The sequence below is a fragment of the Oncorhynchus clarkii genome, chromosome 7, assembly GCF_045791955.1.
Source record: "Oncorhynchus clarkii lewisi isolate Uvic-CL-2024 chromosome 7, UVic_Ocla_1.0, whole genome shotgun sequence".
NCBI lineage: Eukaryota > Metazoa > Chordata > Actinopteri > Salmoniformes > Salmonidae > Oncorhynchus > Oncorhynchus clarkii.
The window spans coordinates 53099716-53126067 of NC_092153.1; the positions used below are offsets into that span (position 1 = coordinate 53099716).

Here is a 26352-nt window from a genome sequence, read left to right on the forward strand (position 1 = left end):
AATCACGCTTCACCATCTGGCAGTCCGACGGCTGTATCTGGATTTGTCGGATGCCAGGAGAACACTACCTGCCCGAATGCATAGTGCCAACTATATAGTTTGGTGGAGGAGGAATAATGGTCTGGGGCTGTATTTCATGGTTTGGGCTAGGCCCCTTAGTTCCTGTGAAGGGAAATCCAAGCAAGGTCCATACAGAAATGGTTTGTCGAAGAGTGGAAGAACTTGACTGGCCCGCACAGAGCCCGGACCTCAACCCCATCTAACACATTTGGGATGAATTGGAACATCGACTGCGAGCCAGCCCTAATCGCCCCACATAAGTGCCCGAAACAGCAGGGACATTCAAGGGACAGTACTGGAGAAGGTGGAAAGTTTTAAGTTCCTCGGCGTACACATCAGACTGAAATGGTAGTGCCAACCCACACAGACAGTGTGGTGATGAAGGCACAACAGCGCCTCTTCAACCTCAGGAGGCTGAAGAAATACGGCTTGTCACCTAAAACTCTGACAAACTTTTACCTATGCACAATCGAGAGCATCCTGTCGGGCTGTATCACCGCCTGGTACGGCAACTGCACCGCCATCAACCACAAGGCTCTCCAGAGGGTGGTGCAGTCTGCACAACGTATCACCGGGGCAAACTACCTGCCCTCCAAGACACCTACAGCACCCGATGTCACAGGAAGGCCAAAAAGATCATCAAGGACAACAACCACCCAAGCCACTGCCTGATCACCCCGCTACCATCCAGAAGGCGAGGTCAGTACAGGTTAGAGGTCGACCGATTAATCGGAATGGCCGATTAATTAGGGCCTATTCAAGTTTTCATAACAATCGGTAATCTGCATTTTTGGACACCGATCATGGCCGATTACATTGCACTCCATGAGGAGACTGCGTGGCAGGCTGACTACCTGTTATGCGAGTGCAGCAAGGAGCCAAGGTAAGGTGCTAGCTTCCATTTCTTCCTAACAAAGACAGCCAACTTCGCCAAATTTAACAAAACCGCATTTGCGAAAAAAAGCACAATCGTTGCACGAATGTACCTAACCATAAACATCAATGCCTTTCTTAAAATCAATACACAGAAGTAGATTTTTTAGTTCAAATAAATGTATGTTAGCAGGCAATACTAAGTAGGCAAATTGTGTCACTTCTCTTGCGTTCATTGCACGCAGAGTCAGGGTATATGCAACAGTTTGGGCTGCCTGGCTCATTGTGAACTAATTTGCCAGAATTTTACATAATTACTGTATGACATAACATTGAAGGTTGTGCAATGTAACAGAAATATTTAGACTTATGGATGCCACTCGTTAGATAAAATACGCAACCGTTCCGTATTTCACTGAAAGAATAAACGTTTTGTTTTCAAAATGATAGTTTCCTGATTTGACCATATTAATGACGTAAGGCTTGTATTTCTGTGTGTTATTATATTATAATTAAGTCTATGATTTGATAGAGCAGTCTGACTGAGCGGTGGTAGGCAGAGGCAGGCTCGTAAGCATTCATTCAAACAGCACTTTCCTACATTTGCCAGCAGCTCTTCGCAATGCTTTTAAGCACAGCGCTGTTTATGACTTCAAGCCTATCAACTCCCAAGATTAGGCTGGCAATACTAAAGCACCTATTAGAACATCCAATAGTCAAAGATATATGAAATACAAATGGTATAGAGAGAAATAGTCCTATAATAACTTCAACCTAAAACTTCTTACCTTGGAATATTGAAGGCTCATGTTAAAAGGAACCACCAACTTTCATATGTTCTCATGTTCTGAGCAAGGAACTTAAACGTTAGCTTTTTTTACGTGGCACATATTGCACTTTTACTTTCTTCTCCAACACTTTGTTTTTGCATTATTTAAACCAAATTGAACATGTTTCATTATTTATTTGAGACTAAATTGATTTTATTGATGTATTATATTAAGTTAAAATAAAAGTGTTCATTGTTCATTCAGTATTGTTGTAATTGTCATTCGGCGCTGAAAAATCATAATCGGTGGACCTCTAGTACAGATGCATCAAAGCTGGGACCGAGAGACTGAAAAGCAGCAACTATCTCAAGGCCATCCGACTGCTAAACATAAATCACTTTTCAGAGGCTGCTAAATGGTTCACTAGTCACTTTAAACAATGCCACTTTAATAATGTTAACATATCTTACATCACTAATCTCATATGGATATACTGTACCTTATACCATCTATTGCACCTTGCCTATGCCGCTTGGCCATCGCTCATCCATATATTTCTATGTATATATTCTTACTCCATCCCTTTAGATTTGTGTGTATAAGGTAGTTGTTGGGGAATTGTTAGATTACTTGTTAGCTATTACTGTACTGTCGTAACTAGAAGCACAAGCATTTCGCTACACTTGCATTAACATCTGCTAACCATGTGTATGTGACCAATACAATTTGATTTGATCTGACCTCTATAATGCTCTTGTGGCTGAATGGAAGCAAGTCCCAGCAGCAATGTTCCAACATCTAGTGGAAAGCCTTCCATGAAGAGTGGAGGCCATTATAGCAGGAAAAGGGGGACCAACTCCATATTAATGCCCATGGTTTTGGAATGAGATGTTCGACGAGCAGGTGTTTACATACTTTTGGTCAAGTAGTGTCTCTCTCTCTCTCCCTGCCAGGCAGTCACTGGAGCCCACTGTGACTGTGTGGTGACTACTGACTACTGCACAGATTCTCAGACACAGATAGAAAGGATGCCTTTGAAGCCTGCAATCAAGTTGGGGTATTATAGTCTTAAAATAGCTGGAGCTCTGAGCTTTGTAAATATACAACTAAAGATAGAACTCCCTCCCACCAGCCCATTCTTTCTCTTCCCCCAAAATTCTTAGCTCATTGCGACAGTGAGAAGTGTGGCTGTCCAGTGTTATGGAAGTGTGGAGCATAGTAGAGAGACGTTGTGGCCATGTCAATGTTGGCCAGTTGTCTAGTAGAGCTTTAAATTCCACTGGCTGACAGTTTAATGAGCAGCATTCGAGTGGATTGCAATGACTGACTGAGATGGATTGATGGCATGCGCCTGTCTTAGACAGATATAACAAGGGGAGGAACATTGGGGCGGGGGAATAGGGGCAGATTAAGGTTCATGTCTACCACTGTAAATCAGACGAGCATAGAGTGAAGCCAGCCAGATCAACTTGGGGTCAACTTAAATGACTGACCAAATGATGTCAATTAGCATATCAGAAGCTTCTAAAGCCATGACATCATTTTATGGAATTTTCCAAGCTGTTTAAAGGCACAGTCAATTTAGTGTATGTAAACATCTGACCCTCTGGAATTGTAATACAGTGAATTATAAGTGAAATAATCTGTCTGTAAACAATTGTGCATGACACAAGTAATTTTTCCAACAATGTAAATGTCCTAACCAACTTGCCAAAACTATAATTTGTTAACAAGACATTTGTGGAGTGGTTTAAAAACAAGTTTTAATGACTCCAACCTAAGTGTAAGTAAACTTCTGATTTCAACTGTATACACATTCAGTGCATTCAGAACCATCCCGTTTCCAAATGTTTTAAACTTATAACCTTATTCTAAAATTGATTAAATAAATGTTTTTCCTCATCAATCTACACACAATGCACCATAATGATGAAGTGAAAACAGGTTTTTAGAAATTTTTGCAAACGTATTACAAAAAAACAAACAAACATATTTACACAAGTATTCAGACCCTTTGCTATGAGACTCGAAATTGAACTCAGATGCATCCTGTTCCCATTGATCATCTTTGAGATGTTTCTACAACTTGAGTGGAGTCCACATATGGTAAATGCAATTGATTGGACAGGATTTGGAAAGGGACACACATGTCTATATAAAGTCCCACAGTTGACAGATCATGTCAGAGCAAAAACCAAGCCATGAGGTCGAAGGAATTGTCCATAGAGCTCCGAGACAGGATTGTGTCGATGCACAGATTTGGGGAAGGGTACCCAAACATTTCTGCAGCATTGAAGGTCCCCAAGATCCCAGAGGCCTCCACAATTCTTAAATGGAAGAAGTTTGGAACAACAGACTCTCCATAGAGCTGGCTGCCCGGCCAAAGTGAGCAATCGGGGGAGAAGGGCCTTGGTCAGGTAGGTGACCAAGAACCTGATGGTGCTCAATTTTATACACCTGTCAGCAACGGTGTGGCTGAAATAGCCGAATCCACTAATTTGAAGGGGTGTCCACATACTTTAATATATATAGTGTAAATAATATTGCTTTTAGGGCTGTCCCTGACAAAAGAAAATCTTAGATCAATCGATTGGTCAGAAATTTCAAATGTGTATTTTTCCATAGATAGGGTGTGTCTATGTTTGAATAAAATCAACTATATGTAGGCTACTGAGCTTGTCTGATGCTTTAAGCACTGTGATTAAAAATAGACACACAAATTACTAAAGAGATCAATATACAGTGCATTTGGAAAGCATTCAGACCCCTTGACCTTTTCCACATTTTTCTACGTTACCGCCTTATTCTAAAATTGATTAAATTGTTCAATCTACACACAATACCCCATATTCACAAAGCAAAAACTGTTTTTTAGAGACATTTTTTCAAATGTATTACAAATAAAAACTGAAATCACATTTACAGGGATGGATCTCATGCATTACATGGCTAATTTGCAGCCCATGTAAAAGTGACCCTTCACTGTGGTCACTCTTTAGGGTATTTTTCACTTGCCTCTACTATCTGTGCTCTACCATTTTGGTTACATTACATTATTTTTTATGGCATGCCCAACACAGTATATGATGGGATTAGTAATGGCCTGGTGTCAAATGCACTTATACATGTGGCTTGTCATTTCTATACTGAAACAGGACTAGCAAATATTTTGGTTGAGATGTTTTCTCCATTTGAAATGATACTATTAGAAATAGGAAAAGCACTCACACATCTGAAAATGTATGTGTGTGGGAATAATTTGCTAATAAGAAAATAAAAGGCTGACAGTATGTGGGTTTTTCATTAGACAATTAATGAGGCTAACCATGTTGAAGGATACCAGATTTGACTTCTACAGCTACTGTGCATGCTATCATGAAATGGATTAGTGCAAGCCCTACCCTGTCACGCCTGCTCCCGCTCTTCCTCCCCCTGGCACTTGAGGGTTACAGGATCCCCAGCATTATGCACTCAAGCCACCATCAGTACGCACACCTTCCTTTCCCCCTGTCACGTGCATCAGCAATCATTAGACTCATGTGGAATCAATTACTTGTGTCATTACCTATCCTATATCTGTCTGTTCCCAAGCTCTGTTCCCCGCTTCGGGATTAATTGTCTCATGTCCGTGTTCCGACGCTGTTCCTGTCTTGTTTCCTTGTCTGTTCCCGAATAAATGTCTGACTCCACGTACCTGCTTCTATTCTCCAGCGTCATTCAGTACATACCCTTGTAATGAAGGTAGGCCATAAGGATGACATGCACAGGAGAGAGACAGTAGTAGCGGATATCACTATCATGAGGGTGTGCAAAGGAATGTGTTAAGGTAATTTGACTTAATTTCAAAATACATTTTGCTTGAAATAATGTTGCAATTAGTTTTCTTCATGTTATGTATCATCCTGGTGTAATTCATATGCAGTTCAACATTATCACCACAATGAGTCAGCGCTAGCTAGCATTTGTATTTTAGTCTAGTTTTTCTACATTTAAACAAACCACTAGCTAGGTCTTTTGCCGTGAGGTCGGTAATACAGGCCTAGCACAAGCTAGCAGTTTATTAAAACTACAGTATGCTTCTTAATTGAAACTAAGTGGGCAACACACATGGGTAAAATTTGGGAGAAAGCAGACGAAAAGCTAGGAGAGACCGATTGGTGAGGGGGGAGAGAGAGGTTGAAAGTGGGGGTAATTAACGTTACTGCTGCTAGCTAACTTCTGATGTAAACAATGTGGCTATCAAAAGTTGGACTCGTATGCGAGTTACATTTAGTTAGATTAATTTCTCGCATGACAGCCAACAATATATCTAGCTGCCGCCTGGCTAACAAGGTAAACTAATATTTTTCTATTCACATCACGCTAGCTCTGTGGTTATTTGCTGTGCTAGCCAAATGTAACACCACCAGAGCAAATGGATAACAACCATGAGATAGCTTTTAATACCGTCTCAACTATTTATTTGAATTTTTTCAACACACTTGAATATTTGTTGCTACTTTTTAAGTTAATACCCGCAGTCAACTTATGCAATACCTTAAGAGATAAAGCAGATTGCATTCTTCATTTCACCCGTCACATTATTTTACATTATGAAGCTTCCCTAGAACAGTTGACCAAAATGGCTGTCCTTTAGACCATCATAATTAATGTCCATTCTAGTATTCTATTTCCTAATTCTATGGACGGGCCACTAGAGCTCCAGCCCAGCAGAGGAGAGCTGACAGACATGATGAGCGTTCAGTGTGAAGCCTTGTGTAACAAGGTGTGAGGAGTTGAACAGAACTGAAGTGAACTACACAGGCCCGGGGGAATATGCCCCTCCCTAATCCAAGGAAAGAAAAGAGTGAGGGACCAAAATAATCTCTCTTCTCCACGGAACATTCCCTCTCCTTCCTGCTGGTGTTTATCAGCACTGAGGCTCCATCAGGGTAAGACCATGTGGACAGGTTTTTGTAAGTCACTTAATTAAGACTATATAAAAATAGTTTTATAATCACAGTATAGCGAGTTATAATTCCTTTTTACTTACAGAGTGCCTCTTAAAATGTTAGTCACAGTGTACTACCCAAGACCACAACCAATGAGAAGTTTGTGTTGAACTCTTGAAGGTAAGCCACTCTCATGTGTGTGACCACTGACCAGTTCGATGTGTCCCTTTGTTGACCAGAGTGTTGGTGTGTTTACATCTGGTTTTGAGAGTGTTGACACACAGATTAGAGTGGTGGTCAATCTGAGGTTGTGAGACAGCTGGCTCTCCCCTGTACGGCTGTTGATTGGGTAACCCTCTGTGACATCTCTAGGGTGGTGCAGGGTGCCAAATGTCACAAGTGCCGCCATGGAACATGCACTTAGTGGCCAGTTTATTAGGTACACCACCCGGTTCACGAAAATGGTTTGCTCCTACAGAGAGTGAGTCATGTGGCCTTGGCTTGCTATATAAAGCAGGCAGACAGGCATTGAGGCATTTAGTTACTGTTTGATTGAACGTTAGAATGGGCAGAGCGACTTTTGAGCGTGGTATGCTCGTCGGTGCCAGGTGCGCCGGTTCTAGTACCTCAGAAACAGCTGGCCTCCTGGGCTTTTCAAGCACAACAGTGTCTAGGATTTACAGAGAATAGTGCGACACACAAAACACATCCAGTCAGAGGCACGTCTGTGGGCGTACACAGCCACAAACTGGCAAATAAGAGCGCAGTACAGTGGTGTGCAGAACGGCATGTCGGAACGCCGTTGGTCCTAGTCACAAATGGGCTATTGCAGCAGACAATGCCCCAGTGCACAAAGCAAGGTCCATACAGAAATGGTTTGTCGAGATCGGTGTGGAAGAACTTGACTGGCCTGCAAAGAGCCCTGACCTCAACCCCATCGAACACCTTTGGAATGAATTGAAATGCCGACTGCGAGCCAGGCCTAATCGCCCAACATTAGTGCCCGACTTCACTAATGCTCTTGTGGCTGAATGAAAGCAAGTCCTCGCAGCAATGTTCCAACATCTAGTGGAAAGCCTTCCAAGAAGAGTAGAGGGTGTTATAGCAGCAAGGGGGGTTCAACTCCATACTAATACCCATGATTTTGAATGAGAAGATGTCCACATACTTTTGGTCATGTAGTGTATCAATATAATGCATTGTCATCTCTACTGCCTCTGATCTGGCGGGCAGATGTAAATAAATGAAAAAAATATAAATAAAATTGTGGCATCTGGTTTGCTTAATATAAGGAATTTAATGTATAGCATCTACTTTAACTTTTTACTTCTACTCAAGTATGGCAATTTAGTACGTTTTCTACCACTGTACTTAAGTCAATTTTAAACGAGATACTTCACTTTTACTTGAGTCATTTTCTATTAATTGAGAACTTTTTTCACCACTGCTTTTAAATAACTGAAGGGCCGAAGGAGGAAAAATAGCCCGAAACCCTGCAAAGGACTGCACGGCAACAGTCTTATTAGCTGAATCGAGGTGGGCTGGGAGTGAGAAGAAGGGGATGAGTTTGAGCCCACACGATACAAGCGGCAAAGGGGAAGAAAGTGGCCGCTGCTTTGTGGGATTTCTGGGGGGTGTCAAGTTATGCAAGGCCTGGAGAAGCAGCTTCTGCTAGACTGGGCCCAGTATATTCTCCACAGAGGGGAAGGAGCCTTTAATAATATATGAGCAAAAACAGAGCAAAAAGGGGGCATCTTCAGAGGAGCAAGTAGAGCGAGAAAGTGGGCTTTACTGCCATGAAGCCATGACAGAGAGATGGTGTGTCGAGGGTTGAGAGGATGAAGGAAAGGGGGAATGAATGAGGCATCATTTATGATGAGAAATTAGACAATAAGAAAGTTGTTTAATCTCATCTGGGATAAATAATATGGCATTCTTCACTTAGTTTAATACCATACATATAAAACACATTGAACAGAAAGAAAATCATGGTAATTTGGACCGATGATAAATTAACTCCCCATTTAGTATTAGTCATGTAGCCTACATGTGCCTTAAGAGAGAAGACTGGAATATAAATAGTAGAGGATGTCATCCAAATTGCACTTCAGAGAAACCAAATGTCAAGCAAAACATTCAAGAAAACACAACTATTATCGTAGTGATGGAGGGGAAAATCTAAACTCAGCAAAAAAAGAAACGTCCTCTCACTGTCAACTGAGTTTATTTTCAGCAAGCTTAACATGTGTAAATATTTGTATAAACAGAACAAAATTCAACAACTGAGACAGAAACTGAACAAGTTCCACAGACATGTGACTAACAGAAATGGAATAATGTGTTCCTGAACAAAGGGGGGTTCAAAATCAAAAGTAACAGTCAGTATCTGGTGTGGCCAACAGCTGCATTAAATACTGCAGTGCATCTCCTCCTCATAGACTGCACCAGATATGCCAGTTCTTGCTGTGAAATGTTACCCCACTCTTCCACCAAGGCACCTGCAAGTTCCCGGACATTTCTGGGGGGAATGGCCCTAGCCCTCACCCTCCGATCCAACAGGTCTCAGACGTGCTCAATGGGATTGAGATCCGGGCTCTTCACTGGCCATGGCAGAACACTGACATTCCTGTCTTGCAGGAAATCACACACAGAACGAGCAGTGTGGCTGGTGGCATTGTCATGCTGGAGGGTCATGTCATGATGAGCCTGCAGGAAGGGTACCACATGAGGGAGGAGGATGTCTTCTCTGTAATGCACAGTGTTGAGATTGCCTGCAATGACAACAAGCTCAGTCCGACGATGCTGTGACACACCTCCCCAGACCATGACGGACCCTCCACCTCTAAATCGATCCCGCTCCAGAGTACAGGCCTCAGTGTAACGCTCATTCCTTCGACGATAAACGCGAATCCGAACATCACCCCTGGTAAGACAAAACCGCGACTAGTCAGTGAAGAGCACTTTTTACCAGTCCTGTCTGGTCCAGCGACGGTGGGTTTGCACCCATAGGCGACGTTGTTGCCAGTGATGTCTGGTGAGGACCTGCCTTACAACAGGCCTACAAGCCCTCAGTCCAGCCTCTCTCAGCCTATTGCGGACAGTCTGAGCACTGATGGAGGAATTGTGTGTTCCTGGTGTAACTCGGGCAGATGTTGTTGCCATCCTGTACCTGTCCCACAGGTGTGATGTTCGGATGTACCGATCCTGTACAGGTGTTGTTACGCGTGGTCTGCCACTGCGAGGACGATCAGCTGTCCGTCCTGTCTCCCTGTCTCGCTGTCTTAGGCGTCTCACAGTACGGACATTGCAATTTTTTGCCCTAGCCACATCTGCAGTCCTCATGCTTCTTTGCAGCATGCCTAAGGCGCGTTCACGCAGATGAGCAGGGACCCTGCATCTTTCTTTGGTGTTTTTCAGAGTCAATAGAAAGGCCTCATTAGTGTCCTAAGTTTTCATAACATTGACCTTAATTGCCTACCGTCTGTAAGCTGTTAGTGTCTTAACGACCGTTCCACAGGTGCATGTTCATTAATTGTTTATGGTTCATTGAGCAAGCAGTGTTTAAACCCTTTACAATGAAGATCTGTGAAGTTATTTGGATTTCTTTGAATTATCTTTGGAAGACAGGGTCCTGAAAAAGGGAAGTTTCTTTTTTTGCTGAGTTTATAGCATTAAAGTGCATTCAGAAAGTATTCAGAACCCTTTCCTTTTCCAAATGTTCTTATGTTACAGCCTTATTCTAAAATGGATTAAATACATGTTTTTCCTCATCAATCTACACACACACTACCCCATAATGACAAAACAAAAACAGGTTTTTAGACATTTTTGCATTTGTTTTAAAAATAAACGTAAGTGTTCAGACCCTTTGATATGAGACTTTGATATGAGGTGCATCCTGTTTCCATTGATTATCCTTGAGATGTTTCTACAACTTCATTGGAGTCCACCTGTGGTACATTCAATTGATTGAACATGATTTGGAAAGGCACACATAAGGTCCCACAGTTGACAGTGCGTGTCAAAGCAAAAACCAAGCCATGAGGTCGAAGGAATTGTCCATAGAGCTTCGAGACAGGATTGTGTCGATGCACAGATCTGGGGTAGGGTACCAAAACATATCTGTAGCATTGAAGGTCCCCAAGAACACAGAGGCCTCCATCATTCTGAAATGGAAGAAGTTTGGAACCACCAAGACTCTTCATAGAGCTGGCAGCCCCGCCAAACTGAGCAATCGGTGGAGAAGGGCCTTGGTCATGGAGGTGACCAAGAACCTGATGGTCACTTTTACAGAGCTCCATAGTTCCTCTGTGGAGATGGGATAACATTCTAGAAGGACAACCATCTCTGCAGCACTGCACCAATCAGGCCTGTTTGGTAGAGCGGCCAGATGGAAGCTACTCCTCGGTAAAAGGCACATGACAGCCCGCTTGGAGTTTGCCAAAAGGCACCTAAAGGACTCTCAGACCATGACAAACAAGATTCACTGGTCTGATGAAACCGAGATTGTCTTTAGCCTGAATGCCAAGCGTCACGTCCGGAGGAAACCTGGCACCATCCCTACGGTGAAGCATGGTGGTGGCAGTGTCATGCTGTGGGGATGCTTTTCAGTGGCAAGGACTGGGAGACTAGTCAGGATCAAGGGAAAGATGAATGGAACAAAGGACATAGATCCTTGATGAAAATCTGCTCCAGACCACTCAGGACCTCAGACTGGGGCACGAGTTCACCTTCCAACAGGACAAAAACCCTAAGCACACAGTCAAGACAATGCAGGAGTGGCTTCGGGACAAGTCTCAATGTCTTTGAGTGGCCCAGCCAGGGCCCGGACTTGAACCCAATCAAACATCTCTGGAGAGACCTAAAAATAGCTGTGCAGCGACTCTCCCCATCTAACCTGAAAGAGCTTGAGAGCACCCGCAGAGAAGAATGGTAGAAACTCCCCAAATACAGGTGTGCCAAGCTTATAGCGTCATACTCAAGAAGACTCTAGGCTGTAATCGCTGCCAAAGGTGCTTCAGCAAAGTACTGAGTAAAGGGTCTGAAAACTTATGCAAATGTGATATTTCAGTTATTAAAAAAATAATTATAAACAATTTAAAAACCTGTTTTTGCTTCGTCATTATGGGGTATTATGTGTAGATTGATGAGGAAAAACACTATTTAATCCATTTTAGAATAAGGCTGTAACGTAACAAAATGTGGAAAACATCAAGGGGTCTGACTACTTTCCGAATGCACTGTACATATCGAGATATTATTTTTGACAATATATCGCAATTTTATTTTGGACAATATCGTAATAATATTTTTGCGCTCGACAGCTGTACCTGCACCAAAACTCCAGTTATTTTTCCTTCACATCTTGTTCTCCATTTCCTTTTAAATAGTGAGTCAATTTGTTTTACGGCACTTTTATATTCATGACTGATCAAAACACACTTTTCTCATGGGTCTCTCTCGTCCCTCTGCAGCAGACATTTGGTGAGCAATATGTTTGGAACATTGAATCACAATAAAATTGCAGTATCAAATCGCAATAAATATAGAATTGTGAGAATTGCAATGCATATCGTATCGGCACCGAAATATCGTATGAGGTCCCTGGCAATTCCGAGCCATATTAATATGTAGCTTACATTGTACAAGGACATCTAGTGAAAATTGGGGTGAGCTGGGAATCTTAGAGGCTGGGGAGAGCAAAGTGGAGCTACTTCCCCCTGTCACTCCAGTGTACCCATATTAATGTAATGTCCCTGCAGCAAACACACACATCCTGCTCTTCCACCCACTTCATAAGAGAACATAGGCGACAATAGCGTGACCATCCCTGAAAATATATACAGTACTCGAACAGAGATGTTAACACACACACACACACACACACACACACATACACACATACACACGTTAAGTGTGTGTTTAGTACCATACAAAGTGTTAGCGGAAAGAGTGATAGGAGTATTTCACGCTGATAGTACGGTGAAGTGACAGGGCTCTCTGCCCACGCTCCACTCCTGACTGGCATGCGCTCTGACACGATGTCTGCCTGTGCCAACCTGAGATGGTGTAGCAAAGTAATAAGAGGTCACAGCAGAGACTACTTCCCATCAGACACCAATTATGTTCAGCTCCAGTGAAGAAAACATAGTGGAACAGCACTACTGCTGCCAGCTAACAGAAACATCTGTGTAGCACTACTGCTGCCAGCTAACAGAAACATCTGTGTAGCACTACTGCTGCCAGCTAACAGAAACATCTGTGTAGCACTACTGCTGCCAGCTAACAGAAACATCTGTGTAGCACTACTGCTGCCAGCTAACAGAAACATCTGTGTAGCACTACTGCTGCCAGCTAACAGAAACATCTGTGTAGCACTACTGCTGCCAGCTAACAGAAACATCTGTGTAGCACTACTGCTGCCAGCTAGAGGAACATACTGACACTGAGGACCATCTGGGCATGCAGTAAAGCTATTTAAATGGTTATCTACTATAAAAGTAAAACAGTCCCTGTAAGCAGTCAGTAAACCATCCTCACAGATGCCTACTTAAGATCCATTAGCGCTGAAATGAGATGACCGCTGGGAACTGGGAACTGTAGAGCAGGGATCGGCAACAGGCGGACATAACATTTATCTACTAACCCTAGCCCTAACGTTAAGCCTTATCCTAACCCTAACCTTTATTCTAAACCTAACTCGAACTGTAACCTTAGCAAACAGTTGTTTATCTACAGAGAGTTTGTTGATAATATGACCATTTGTAGAGTATCTACAGAGGGAAAATCCGAACAATCCAAATAAAGTATGACCTATTTTAGTTTTTGTGGGAAAAATGCTCAAATCACCAGGCATTCATCTAAAAATGAGTTTAATTTAGTAAAACTGTTCCCAAGTATTCCCACAAATTGTGTCTCAATGTAACCTAGGTATGAAATACAATCTCTTTTTGTGCTTAGTTGTGGTCAATTTGCAGTGTAAAAATTATTATAATTAAGTTCCGGGCCCCCAACCATCCGCTCGGAGGAAAATCGTCCCGTGGCTGAATCTAGTTTCCTACCCCTGCTGTAGAGGGTGCAGCATGGAGTACAGTAGTAGACCCAATCTGAGGTGGAACATCTGCACCACCTAATGGCTAACAACAGCCATTACATAAAATACTAAAATTATTCATCAACATGGTAGGCATATATACTACAGTATCTATAAATGCATCTGCCTTTTGTCCCCCCAAGAAAGAGAATCATTAAGAAATCAATATCACAATAGCCTGATCTCCTACTCCAACATGTCTATAGCAACTACGTTCATTAGGTGGCGACAGACATTAATTTGAGAATCCACCTTTTACAAATACTTTAAAATGTCCAATGTATAACAACATAACATCATTTCTGGGTAACAATTAAGTACCGTACTGTAATAGCGTTCCATTAAGATGGTCAAAAAGAAACAAAAATGGCTTTTTAACAAAAAAACTATTTCTCAAGCAAGAATTGTTGGGACTGTCTGGGAGTGGGGGCTTAATGGGAGGGATATGTTACCTGAAAACTAGCTGGTATTAGCAGAGGTTCAGGAGCTCTTTTTTTATTGGTTGATTAACTTATACAACCTGATGTTAACAACCTAGCCAAAACTCCACCATGGCTAAACCTGTTGATTACAAGGTGCTGTATAAATTGTATTTTCAACCAGCAACTAACAATCAGAAAATAACACTGATCTAATTTTTTCACTCTTTTACAGTGATAGTTTCATCAGCTGTTGTATCATATCATACAACACTCTAGATCACCTTAACTCCACACAAAGAGATGCATACAAAGCTCTCCTTCCCCCTCCAAAAATAAATAAACTCCATTTAGCAAATGCGACCATTACTCTATCCTCCTGATACCTGCTTACAAGCAAAAACTCAAACAGGAAGTAACAGTGACACACAATATAAAAGTGGATACTAAGCAACAGGACTGCTTTGCTAGCACAGACTGGAATATATTCCAGGATTCATCTGATGGCATTTTTTTTTTATATACATTTTTTTAAATTTCACCTTTATTTAACCAGGTAGGCAAGTTGAGAAGAAGTTCTCATTCGCAACTGCGACCTGGCCAAGATAAAGCATAGCAGTTCGACACATACAACAACATAGAGTTACACATAGAATAAACAAAACATAGTCAATAATACAGTAGAAAAAGTCTATATTCAATTAGTGCATATGAGGTAAGATAAGGGAGTTAAGGCAACAAATAGGCCATGGAGGCGATGTAATTACAATATAGCAATTAAACACTGGAATGATAGATGTGCAGAAGATGAATGTGCAAGTAGAGATACTGGGGTGCAAAGGAGCAAGATAAATAAATAAATAAATAAATACAGTATTGGGATGAAGTAGTTGGATGGCCTGTTTACAGATGGGCCATGTACAGGTGCAGTGATCTGTGAGCTGCTCTGACAGCTGGTGCTTAAAGCTAGTGAGGGAGATATGAGTCTCTAGCTTCAGTGATTTTTGAAATTCGTTCCAGTCATTGGCAGCAGAGAACTGGAAGGAAAGGCGGCCAAAAGAGGAATTGGCTTTGGGGGTGACCAGTGAGATATACCTGCTGGAGCGCGTGCTATGAGTGGGTGCCGCTATGGTGACCAGTGAGCTGAGATAAGGCGGGGCTTTACCTAGCAGAGACTTGTAGATGACCTGGAGCCAGTGGGTTTGGCAATGAGAATGAAGCGAGGGCCAGCGAGAGCGTAAAGGTTGCAGTGGTGGGTAGTATATGGGGCTTTGGTGACAAAACGGATGGCACTGTGATAGACTCCACCCAATTTGTTGAGTAGAGTGTTGGAGGCTATTTTATAAATTACATCGCCGAAGTCGAGGATCGGTAGGATGGTCAGTTTTACGAGGGTATGTTTGGCAGCATGAGTGAGAGGTGCTTTGTTGCGAAATAGGAAGCCGAATCTAAATTTAATTTTGGATTGGAGATGCTTAATGTGAGTTTGGAAGGAGAGTTTACAGTCAAACCAGACACCTAGGTATTTGTAGTTATCCACATATTCTAAATTGGAGCCGTCCAGAGTAGTGATGCTGGACGGGCGGGCAGGTGCGGGCAGTGATCGGTTGAAGAGTATGCATTTAGTTTTACTTGCATTTAAGAGCGGTTGGAGGCCACGGAAGGAGAGTTGTATAGCATTGAAGCTCGTCTTGAGGTTAGTTAACAAAGTGTCCAAAGAAGGGCCAGAAGTATACAGAATGGTGTCATCTTCGTACTGAGGAGTTTACCACATCAGTCACCGGCTTCATTAATAAGAGAATTAATGACGTCGTCTCCACAGTGACCGTACGTACAGTTGAAGTTGGAAGTTTACATATACCTTAGCCAAATACATTAACTCAGTTTTTCACAATTCATGACATTTAATCCGAGTAAAAATGCTCTGTCTTAGGTCAGTTAGGATCACCACTTTATTTTAAGAATGTGAAATGTCAGAATAATAGTAGAGAATTATTAATTCACGCTTTTATTTCTTTCATCCCAGTCCCAGTGGGTCAGAAGTTTACATCAAATCAAATGTATTTAATAGCCCTTCTTACATCAGCTGATATCTGAAAGTGCTGTACAGAAACCCAGCCTAAAAACCCAAAACAGCAAGCAAAGCACAAGTAGAAGCACACTTAATTAGTATTTGGTAGCATTGCCTTTAAATTGCTTAACTTGGATCAAACGTTTTGGGTAGCCTTCCACAAGCTATTCACAACAAGTTAGGTGAATGTTGGCCCATTTCTCCTGACAGAGCTAGTGTAACTGAGTCAGGTTTGTAGGCCTCCTTGCTCACACACGCTGTTTCAGTTCTGCCCACAAATGTTCTACAGGATTGAGGTCAGGGCTTTGTGATGTCCACAGCTTTGGAAGTATGCTTGGGGTCATTGTCCATTTGGAAGACCCATTTGCGACCAAGCTTTAACTTCCTGACTGATGACTTGAGATGTTGCTTCAATATATCCATATAATTTTCCTACCTCGTGATGCCATCTATATTGTGAAGTGCACCAGTACCTCCTGCAGCAAAGCATCCCCACAACATGATGCTGCTACCCCTGTGCTTCACGGTTGGGGTGGTGTCCTTCGGCTTGCAAGCCTCCCCCTTTTTCATCCAAACATACCGATGGTTATTATGGTCAAGCAGTTCTATTTTTGTTTCATCAGACCAGAGGACATTTCTCCAAAAAGTACGATCTTTGTCCCCATGTGCAGTTGCAAACCGTAGTCTGGCTTTTTTATGGCGGTTTTGGAGTATTTGCTTCTTCCTTGCTGAGCAGCCTTTCAGGTTATGTCGATATAGGACTCATTTTACTGTGGAGATAGATACTTTTGTACCAGTTTCCTCCAGCATATTCACAAGGTCCTTTGCTGTTGTTCTGGGATTGATTCGCATTTTTCACACCAAAGTACGTTCATCTCTAGGAGACAGAAAGTGTCTCCTTCCTGAGCGGTATGACGGCTGCATGGTCACATGGTGTTTATACTTGCGTACTAGTGTTTGTACAGATGAACGTGGTACCTTCAGGCGTTTGGAAATTTCTCCCAAGGATGAATCAGACTTGTGGAGGTCTACAATTTTTTTTGTGAGGTCTTGGCTGATTTCTTCTGATTTTCCTATGATGTCAAGCAAAGAGGCACTGCGTTTGAAGGGAGGCCTTGAAATACATCCACAAGTACACCATCAATTCACTCAAATTATGTCAATTATGTCAAAGCCATGATATCATTTTCTGGAATTTTCCAAGCTGTTTAAAAGGCACAGTCAACTTAGTGTATGTAAACTTCTGACCAACTGTCACGCCCTGACCATAGTTTACTTTGTATTTTCTATGTTTTGATTGGTCAGGGTGTGATCTGAGTGGGTATTCTATGTTTCATGTCTTGTTTGTCTATTTCTATGTTCAGCCTGATATGGTTCTCAGTCAGAGGCAGGTGTTCGTCATTGTCTCTGATTGGGAACCATATTTAGGTAGCCTGGGTTTTACTGTGTGTTTGTGGGTGATTGTTCCTGTCTATGTGTTTTTCACCAGATAGGCTGTTTAGGTTTTCGTTACGTTCGTTACGTTTTGTTTTGTAGTATTGTATTGTATTGGAGATTCGTGTTTCGTATTATTAATAAACATGGATCGTAAACCACACGCTGCATTTTGGTCCGACTCTCCTTCGCATCAAGAAAACCGTTACAGAATCACCCACCACCAACGGACCAAGCAGCGTGTCAACAGGCAGCAACAGCAGCGTAAGGAGGAATGGACATGGGAGGACGTTTTGGATGGCAAGGGCTGTTACACTTGGGAGGAGATACTGGCTGGAAGAGATCGCCTCCCATGGGAACAGGTGGAGGCACTTAGGAGAGCTGAGGCAGCCGGAGAAAAGAGCCGGCGATATGAGGGAACACGGCTGGCAAGGAAGCCCGAGAGGCAGCCCCAAAAATTTCTTGGGGGGGGGCTAACAGGGAGTATGGCTACGCCAGGTAGGAGACCTGGGCAGACTCCCTGTGCTTACCGGGGGGCTAGAGAGACCGGACAGGCACCGTGCTATGCAGTGGTGCGCACGGTGTCTCCAGTGCGGGTGCATAGCCCGGTGCGGTATATTCCAGCTCCGCGTGTCTGCCGGGCTAGATTGAGCGTCGAGCCTAATGCCATGAAGCCGGCTCTACGCAGCTGGTCCCCAGTGCGTCTCCTTGGGCCGGCTTACATGGCACCAGCCTTGCGCTCGGTGTCTCCGGTTCGCCTGCATAGTCCAGTGCGGGCTATTCCACCTCGCCGCACTGGCAGGGCGACCGTGAGCATTCAACCAGGTAAGGTTGGGCAGGCTCGGTGCTCAAGAGCTCCAGTGCGCCTGCACGGTCCGGTTTTTCCAGTACCACCTCCACACCCCAGCCCTCCGGTAGCAGCTCCCCGCACCAGGCTTCCTGTGCGTGTCCTTGGCCCAGTACCACCAGTGCCAGCACCACGCATCAGGCCTACAGTGCGCCTCGCCTGTCCAGCGCTGTCGGAGCCTTCCTCCTCTCCAGCGCTGCCGGAGTCTCCCGCCTGTTCAGAACTGCCAGTTAACATAGAGCTGCCAGTTAGCATAGAGCTGCCAGTTAGCAAGGAGCTGCCAGTCTGCAAGGAGCTGCCAGTCTGCAAGGAGCTGCCAGTCTGCATGGAGCTGCCAGTCTGCATAGAGCTGCCAGTCTGCATGGAGCTGCCAGTCTGCAAGGAGCCGCCAGAGCTGCCTGTCTGCAGGATGCCGCCAAAGCTGCCAGTCTGCAAGGAGCCGCCAGAGCTGCCAGTCTGCAAGGAGCCGCCAGAGCTGCCAGTCTGCAAGGAGCCGCCAGAGCTGCCAGTTAGCATGGAGCAGCCAGGGCCGCCAGTCAGCATGGAGCAGCCAGGGCCGCCAGTCAGCATGGAGCAGCCAGGGCCGCCAGTCAGCATGGAGCAGCCAGGGCCGCCAGTCAGCATGGAGCAGCCAGGGCCGCCAGTCAGCATGGAGCAGCCAGAGCAGCCAGTCAGCATGGAGCAGCCAGAGCTGCCAGTCAGCATGGAGCAGCCAGTCAGCATGGAGCAGACAGAGCTGCCAGTCGACCAGACTCTTCCAGATCTGCCAGTCGTCCAGACTCTTCCAGATCTGCCAGTCGTCCAGACTCTTCCAGATCTGCCAGTCGTCCAGACTCTTCCAGATCTGCCAGTCGTCCAGACTCTTCCAGATCTGCCAGTCGTCCAGACTCTTCCAGATCTGCCAGTCGTCCAGACTCTTCCAGATCTGCCAGTCGACCAGACTCTTCCAGATCTGCCAGTCGACCAGACTCTTCCAGATCTGCCAGTCGACCAGACTCTTCCAGATCTGCCAGTCGTCCAGACTCTTCCAGATCTGCCAGTCGTCCAGACTCTTCCAGATCTGCCAGTCGTCCAGACTCTTCCAGATCTGCCAGTCGTCCAGACTCTCTCAGATGTCGTCCAGATTCTCCCAGATCTGCCAGTCGACCAGATTCTCCCAGTTCCGCCAGTCGACCAGATTCTGCCTGATCCGCCAGTCGACCAGATTCTCCCAGATCCGCCAGTCGACCAGATTCTCCCAGATCCGCCAGTCGACCAGATTCTCCCAGATCCGCCAGTCGACCAGATTCTCCCAGATCCGCCAGTCGATACAATGAATTGTCCAAGAGCCGCCACCGCGGACAGATGCCCACCCAGACCCTCCCCTAAAATAATAGTTTACTGTATTTTCTATGTTTTGAACATTGTTTGGAAAAATTACTTGTGTCATGCACAAAATAGATGTCCTAACCGACATGCCAAAACTATAGTTTGTTAACAATACATTTGTGGAGTGGTTTAAAAACAAGTTTTTTAATGACTCCAACCTAAATGTATGTAACCTTCCGACTTCAACTGTACATATCCCAACCAGAAGCCATGGATTACAGGCAACATCCGCATTAAACTAAAGGCTAGAGCTGTCACTTTCAAGGAGCGGGATACTAATCCGGACGCTTATAAGAAATCCTGCTATGCCCTCTGACAAACCATCAAACAGGCAAAGCATTAATACAGGACTAAGTTCAAATCGTACTACACCATCTCGGATGCCCGTCGGATGTTTCAGGGCTTGCAAACCATCACAGATTACAAAGGGAAACCTATCCACGAGCTCCCCAGTGACGCAAGCCTACCAGATGAGTTAAATGTCTTCTATGCTCGCTTCTAGGCAAGGAACACCGAACCATACATGAGAGCATCAGCTGTTCCGGACATCTGTGTGATCACACTCTCCGTAGCCGAGTAAAACCTTTGAACAGGTTAACTTTCAGACGGATAACCAGGACGCATACTCAGAACATTCAACCTCTCCCTGATCCAGTCTGTAAAACCTACATGTTTCAAGCAGACCACCATTGTCTCTGTGCCCAAGAACGCCAAGGTAACCTGTCTAAATGACTATCTCCACATAGCACTCACACCTGTAGCCATGAAATGCTTTAAAATGCTGGTCATGGCTCACATCAACACCATCATCCCAGACACCCTGGACCCACTCCAATTCACATACCGCCCCAAAAGATCCACAGATGACAGAATCTCTATTGCACTCCAGAATGCCCTTTCCCACCTGGACAAAAGGAACACCTATGTGAGAATGCTGTTCATTGACTATAGCTCAGAATTCAACACCATAGTGCCCCCCAAGCTCATGTTCCTTGGTGTCCACATCACTAAGGACCTATCATGGTCCAAACACACCAACACAGTAGTGAAGAGGGCATGACAATTTTGAAAATATTTAACGTTTTACAGTTGAACCATTGACAGCATCTTGACAAGCAGCATCACTGCTTGGTATGGCAACTGCTTGGCATCCGACCACAAGGCGCTACAGAGGATAGTGAGTATGGCCCAGTACATCACTGGGGCCTTGCTCCCTGCAATCCAGGACCTCTATACCAGGCGGTGTCATTAGAAGGCCCTAAAAATTGTCAAAGACTCCAGCCATCCAAGTCATAGACTGTTCTCTCTGACACCGAACAGCAAGCCATACCGGAGCGCCAAGTCTGGAACCAAAAAGCTCCCGAACAGCTTCTACCCCTAAGCCATACGACTGCTGTACAGTTAATCAAGTGGCTACCTGGACTATTTGCATGAATATCCTTTTTTTTCACTGAATCTCTTGCACTGGCTCTAAGCACACTCACTGGACTCTACCCACACACTCACACATACTACACTGACACTCCAACACACGCACACACACTTTCACTCTTCACATATGCTGCTGGACGACTCACTTTTACCCCTACCTACATGTACATGTTCAACCAGGTCACCAGTGATACAAGTCAGTATTCAACTTCCATCCAAGTCTGAGGATGTCGGGAGATGATGTAGAAACTGGCCACTAGGGGCAACAGTGAGTGGTTTTGCTAGGGTGTTGTGGATGAGGATGGCAGTAGGCATCTGATTCCAAAGGTTGCAAGTTTGAATCCAGCAATAGAAAGTCGTTTTTTAGATTTGTGTTTTAAGCCTATCCCCCAAAAAATTGACATTTGCAACAACTTCGAAATTTCACGTTTGGGAAACATGGATGAATGTCTAATTCAGATGTGAGATTGTGAGAGCTAGATGACATGTTACCTCAATAACCTCAACTACCTTGACTTGGTACTGGTACTTCTTGTATATAGCTTCGTTATTGTGACTTATTTCCTTTTTTATTTTGTAAATGTTTATTTTTTAACTTTGTATTGTTGGGAAAGGGTTCATAAGTAAGCATTTCACGGTAAAGTTGACACCTATTGAATTAAGCACGTGACCAACAACATTTAATTTAATTTGAAAACACAGGCAAAACTGAATTTTGGCTGCACTGGGCCTTTAACAATCAATGTCATCATATCAACCAAGCAAACCTGAAATAGATGAAAAATACAGTTGAAAAAGAGGCCAATTTAGTAGCCCTAATTCCCACAAATTCCCACCACCCTTAAGAAATTCAGACAACCTGTGAGAAGTAACATCTTAGTATGATATTATATACTTATTGTCAGACTGGGGGAAATGCACATTTTGAGGCAATCTATAACTTTTTAAATGAAACACTTGAGACCTGTGACACCCACACTGAAAATACTTTGTTTCTTTTTACAGACTGCTTTGTGTTGTTCTGGCATCCAGTCTGTACTTTCCAACACAGTGCATATGTAAATTAAGAGTCAGCACTGAGGGATACCAAGCTATTCTAGGACATGTAAGCCAATAGCCACTTTAATTCCTTTGAGTGCTATGCTGACCACACGTGTGTGTGTGTGTGTGTGTGTGTGTGTGTGTGTGTGTGTGTGTGTGTGTGTGTGTGTGTGTGTGTGTGTAAATGGCTGCTCCATTACAAATGTCACATTAGACAATAGAAGTGCTCTTTTCTGTAATGTTGAAAACGTGTTCGATCTTTTACATATTCGTTTGACCTCTTTTGCAGGGTATACCTAAACATGGTCCATCTATGTAAGTATGATCAGGTTGCTATTTAACTAACGCTGTAAACATGGGCTAACTAGCACATTGGGGTCCGCTTATTAGCTACCCGGAAATGTCTGTACCTTTACTGTTGACGAGCCATGAGTATGGTGTATAGCAAGCTAGTAGTTATACCAATGATGTTTCTGATAAGTAATGTTTATTTCATGGAATACACAACAGATAGACAACAGATGGCAACACAATAGCAAGACATTGAGTGTTATTTGTATTATGGGATGGCCACTTGCTAATGAGTTATTGTCCAGACATGAAATACTGTTGGGTGTGTGGTGTTCCCATTTATTGCAGATATTGTTAAAAGAGAGTTCCACCATGTTAGATAACCGTTACCGTGGGTGGCGATCCAGATTCAAGTATTTTGCAGATAGCATAGTGTTATTGGAGTGGTTGTGGTGTGTAAGCGGTAAAAACAGTGTGAATCCCTAATTGCTTACTCTTTGACATAAAAAACTTCCTACTTCAAAGGGTGTTCTTTTTTTCAGCCAACTTAATTGCATATTAATTTCACCATTTAACGAAACAATACAACGCTGATTTTATTGTATTATCCTTACAGCATCCTTCCTACTGAAGACATACCATGGAGGACACATTGTCATCAGATTGGCAATGGCTGGCCACAAACAGTCTAACAGACCTTTCTACCGCATTGTGGCAGCTTACAACAAGCGATCACGAGACAGTAAATACATAGAACAGCTAGGCTCTTATGACCCCCTGCCAAACATCTACAATGAGAAACTTGTCAGCATCAACTATGACAGGATCAAGTACTGGATGGGCTGTGGTGCACATCCAACGAAGCCTGTGGCCAAACTTCTAGGTGTGTTCCCTCTACCCTCACCATGCCAACACACACTTTACAAGTTTATTGAAATGACCAGTGTAAGGCCTACTTCATGGAAAAGACACTAAATCACAGGTTCATAAACTAACTATACTGAACAAAAATATAAACGCAACCATTTTTACAATTTTACTGAATTACAGTTTATGTAAGGAAATCAGTCAATTGAAATACATTTGTTAGGCCCAAATCCATGGATTTCACATGACTGGGAAACATGAGGTAATGGCGGCAGATGAATGGCACGATATTTGGCCTCAGGATCTCGTCACGTTATCTCTGTGCATTCAAATTGCCATTGATAAAATGCAATTTTGTATGTTGTCCATAGCTTATGCCTGCCCATACCATAATCCCACTGCCACCATGGGGCACTCTGTTCACAATAAACCACTCACCCACATGACGCCATACACATGCTCTGGGGTTGTGAGGCTGGTTAGATGTACTGCCAAATTCTCTAAAACAACGTTGGAGGCGGCTTATGGCAGAGAAATTAACATTAAATTCTCTGGCAACAGCTCTGCTGGACATTCCTGCAGTCAGAATGCCAATTGCACGCTCCCTCAACTTGAGACATCTGTGGTATTGTGTTGTGTGACAAAACTGCACATTTTAGAGTGACATTTTCTTGTCCCCAGCACAAGGGGCACCTGTGTAATGATGATGATGCTGTTAAGCAACATTTAAGAGAAAGAAGCTTTTTGTGCATACGCAACATTTCTGGGAACTTTGATTTTAACTCATGATGCATGGGACCAACACCAACACTTTGTTCAGTGTAGTATACTTTTAAATGTAATCAATACTTCCAATTAAGTCTCAATGCTACCTGGGAATCTATGTGGTCTAAGACACTGTCAACCCTCTCATGTCTTCCTGTAGGACTGGCTGGGTTTTTCCCCCTGCATCCCATGACGGTGACAGAAACAGAGCGTCACAGGGCCCTGGCAGAACTAGCAGAGGAAGCAGCTCCACAGGATGGAGTTAAGCAGCAGCAACTATGATAGCTGGAGCATGGGGGACTGTCAAGCATAGCAGGGTGTGGTTACTGTACACAAAGGACAGCTAGAAATGCCATTCTCCTCCCAAAAGGTTAACTGTTTCCAGTGAAAGTCTTTGTGAACTATGAATATTCATAAGCAGTGCTTAACAGAACAACTTATGAAGGCTTCATATAGCATACATAAAGTCGTCATAAGCACCACATAGTCTTCAGATACACTTAAATGATATGTCATACTCTATAAATGATGTATAAAAGGATGTCATAACCAGGCTGATGAAACTAATGTGGATGTATTTTGCATAGAGGCCCCTGTGGGACAGTCATTTAACCTTTTGAGGTCCCATTTTAAACGAAAGAATAACGTATGTCGTACATAAAGTCTTCATATATAATCTAAGTGTATGTCACACTCTATAAAGGATGTCATAACCAGGCACAATGTAGGGTGAATTGCCAAATGTCACATACACAATGTGTATGTTTATGCACCATTTATAGAGCATGACATACAAATATAGAGGATTTGTGAAGCATTTATGTCGTGCATATGAAACATTTATGTATGCTATATAAGTTGTACTGTTTTTAAAATGTGACCCTGTTGGATGGTGGACGCAATATTTAAGTCCGTCAAACATAGGAGAGTAATGACATACAGTGCCTTAAAGTATTCATACCCCTGGACTTACTCAACATTTTGTGTTAGTCTGAATAAAAAATTGATTATATAGATGTATTCCTCACCTATCTACACACAATACTAGCGGTCGACCGATTAATCGGAAAGGCCGATTAATTAGGGCCGATTTCAAGTTTTCATAACAATCGGAAATCGGTATTTTTGGACACTGATTTGGCCAATTGTTTTATTATAAATGTATTTATTTTTTAACACCTTTATTTAACTAGGCAAGTCAGTTAAGAACACATTCTTATTTTCAATGACGGCCTAGGAACAGTGGGTTAACTGCCTTGTTCAGGGGCAGAACGACAGATTTTTACCTTGTCAGCTCGGGGATTCAATCTTGCAACCTTACAGTTAACTAGTCCAACTCTCTAACCACCTTCAGGAAACAGCAGAGGGAACACCCCCCTATCCACATCGATGGAACAGTAGTGGAGAGGGTAGCAAGTTTTAAGTTCCTCGGCATACACATCACAGACAAACTGAATTGGTCCACTCACACAGACAGCATCGTGAAGAAGGCGCAGCAGCGCCTCTTCAACCTCAGGAGGCTGAAGAAATTCGGCTTGTCACCAAAAGCACTCACAAACTTCTACAGATGCACAATCGAGAGCATCCTGGCGGGCTGTATCACCGCCTGGTATGGCAACTGCACCGCCCTCAACCGTAAGGCTCTCCAGAGGGTAGTGAGGTCTGCACAACGCATCACCGGGGGCAAACTACCTGCCCTCCAGGACACCTACACCACCCAATGTCACAGGAAGGCCATAAAGATCATCAAGGACATCAACCACCCGAGCCACTGCCTGTTCACCCCGCTATCATCCAGAAGGCGAGGTCAGTACAGGTGCATCAAAGCTGGGACCGAGAGACTGAAAAACAGCTTCTATCTCAAGGCCATCAGACTGTTAAACAGCCACCACTAACACTGAGTGGCTGCTGCCAACACACTGACACTGACTCAACTCCAGCCACTTTAATAATGGGAATTGATGGGAAATGATGTAAAAATATCACTAGCCACTTTAAACAATGCTACCTTATATAATGTTACTTACCCTACATTATTCATCTCATATGCATACGTATATACTGTACTCTATATCATCGACTGTATCCTTA

The 26352-nt window shown here is 43.5% G+C and overlaps 1 protein-coding gene across 2 annotated transcripts in view; it reads left to right on the forward strand.

Moving 5' to 3' along the window:
• The window catches only part of LOC139413459 (small ribosomal subunit protein bS16m-like), a 42904-nt gene extending 17631 nt beyond the window's left edge, over positions 1-25273 (forward strand). The window contains exons 2-5 of one of the 2 annotated variants that reach the window (XM_071160880.1): positions 22303-22402; positions 22628-22653; positions 23246-23512; positions 24422-24614. In XM_071160880.1, coding sequence (XP_071016981.1) covers positions 22401-22402; positions 22628-22653; positions 23246-23512; positions 24422-24543 — 417 coding nt within the window. In that variant the 5' untranslated portion in view covers positions 22303-22400 and the 3' untranslated portion in view covers positions 24544-24614. Of the gene's footprint in view, positions 1-22302; positions 22403-22502; positions 22654-23245; positions 23513-24421 lie in introns of those variants that run through there. The other variant, XM_071160881.1, reaches the window with a different exon arrangement.
• Positions 25274-26352: the final 1079 nt, after the last annotated feature.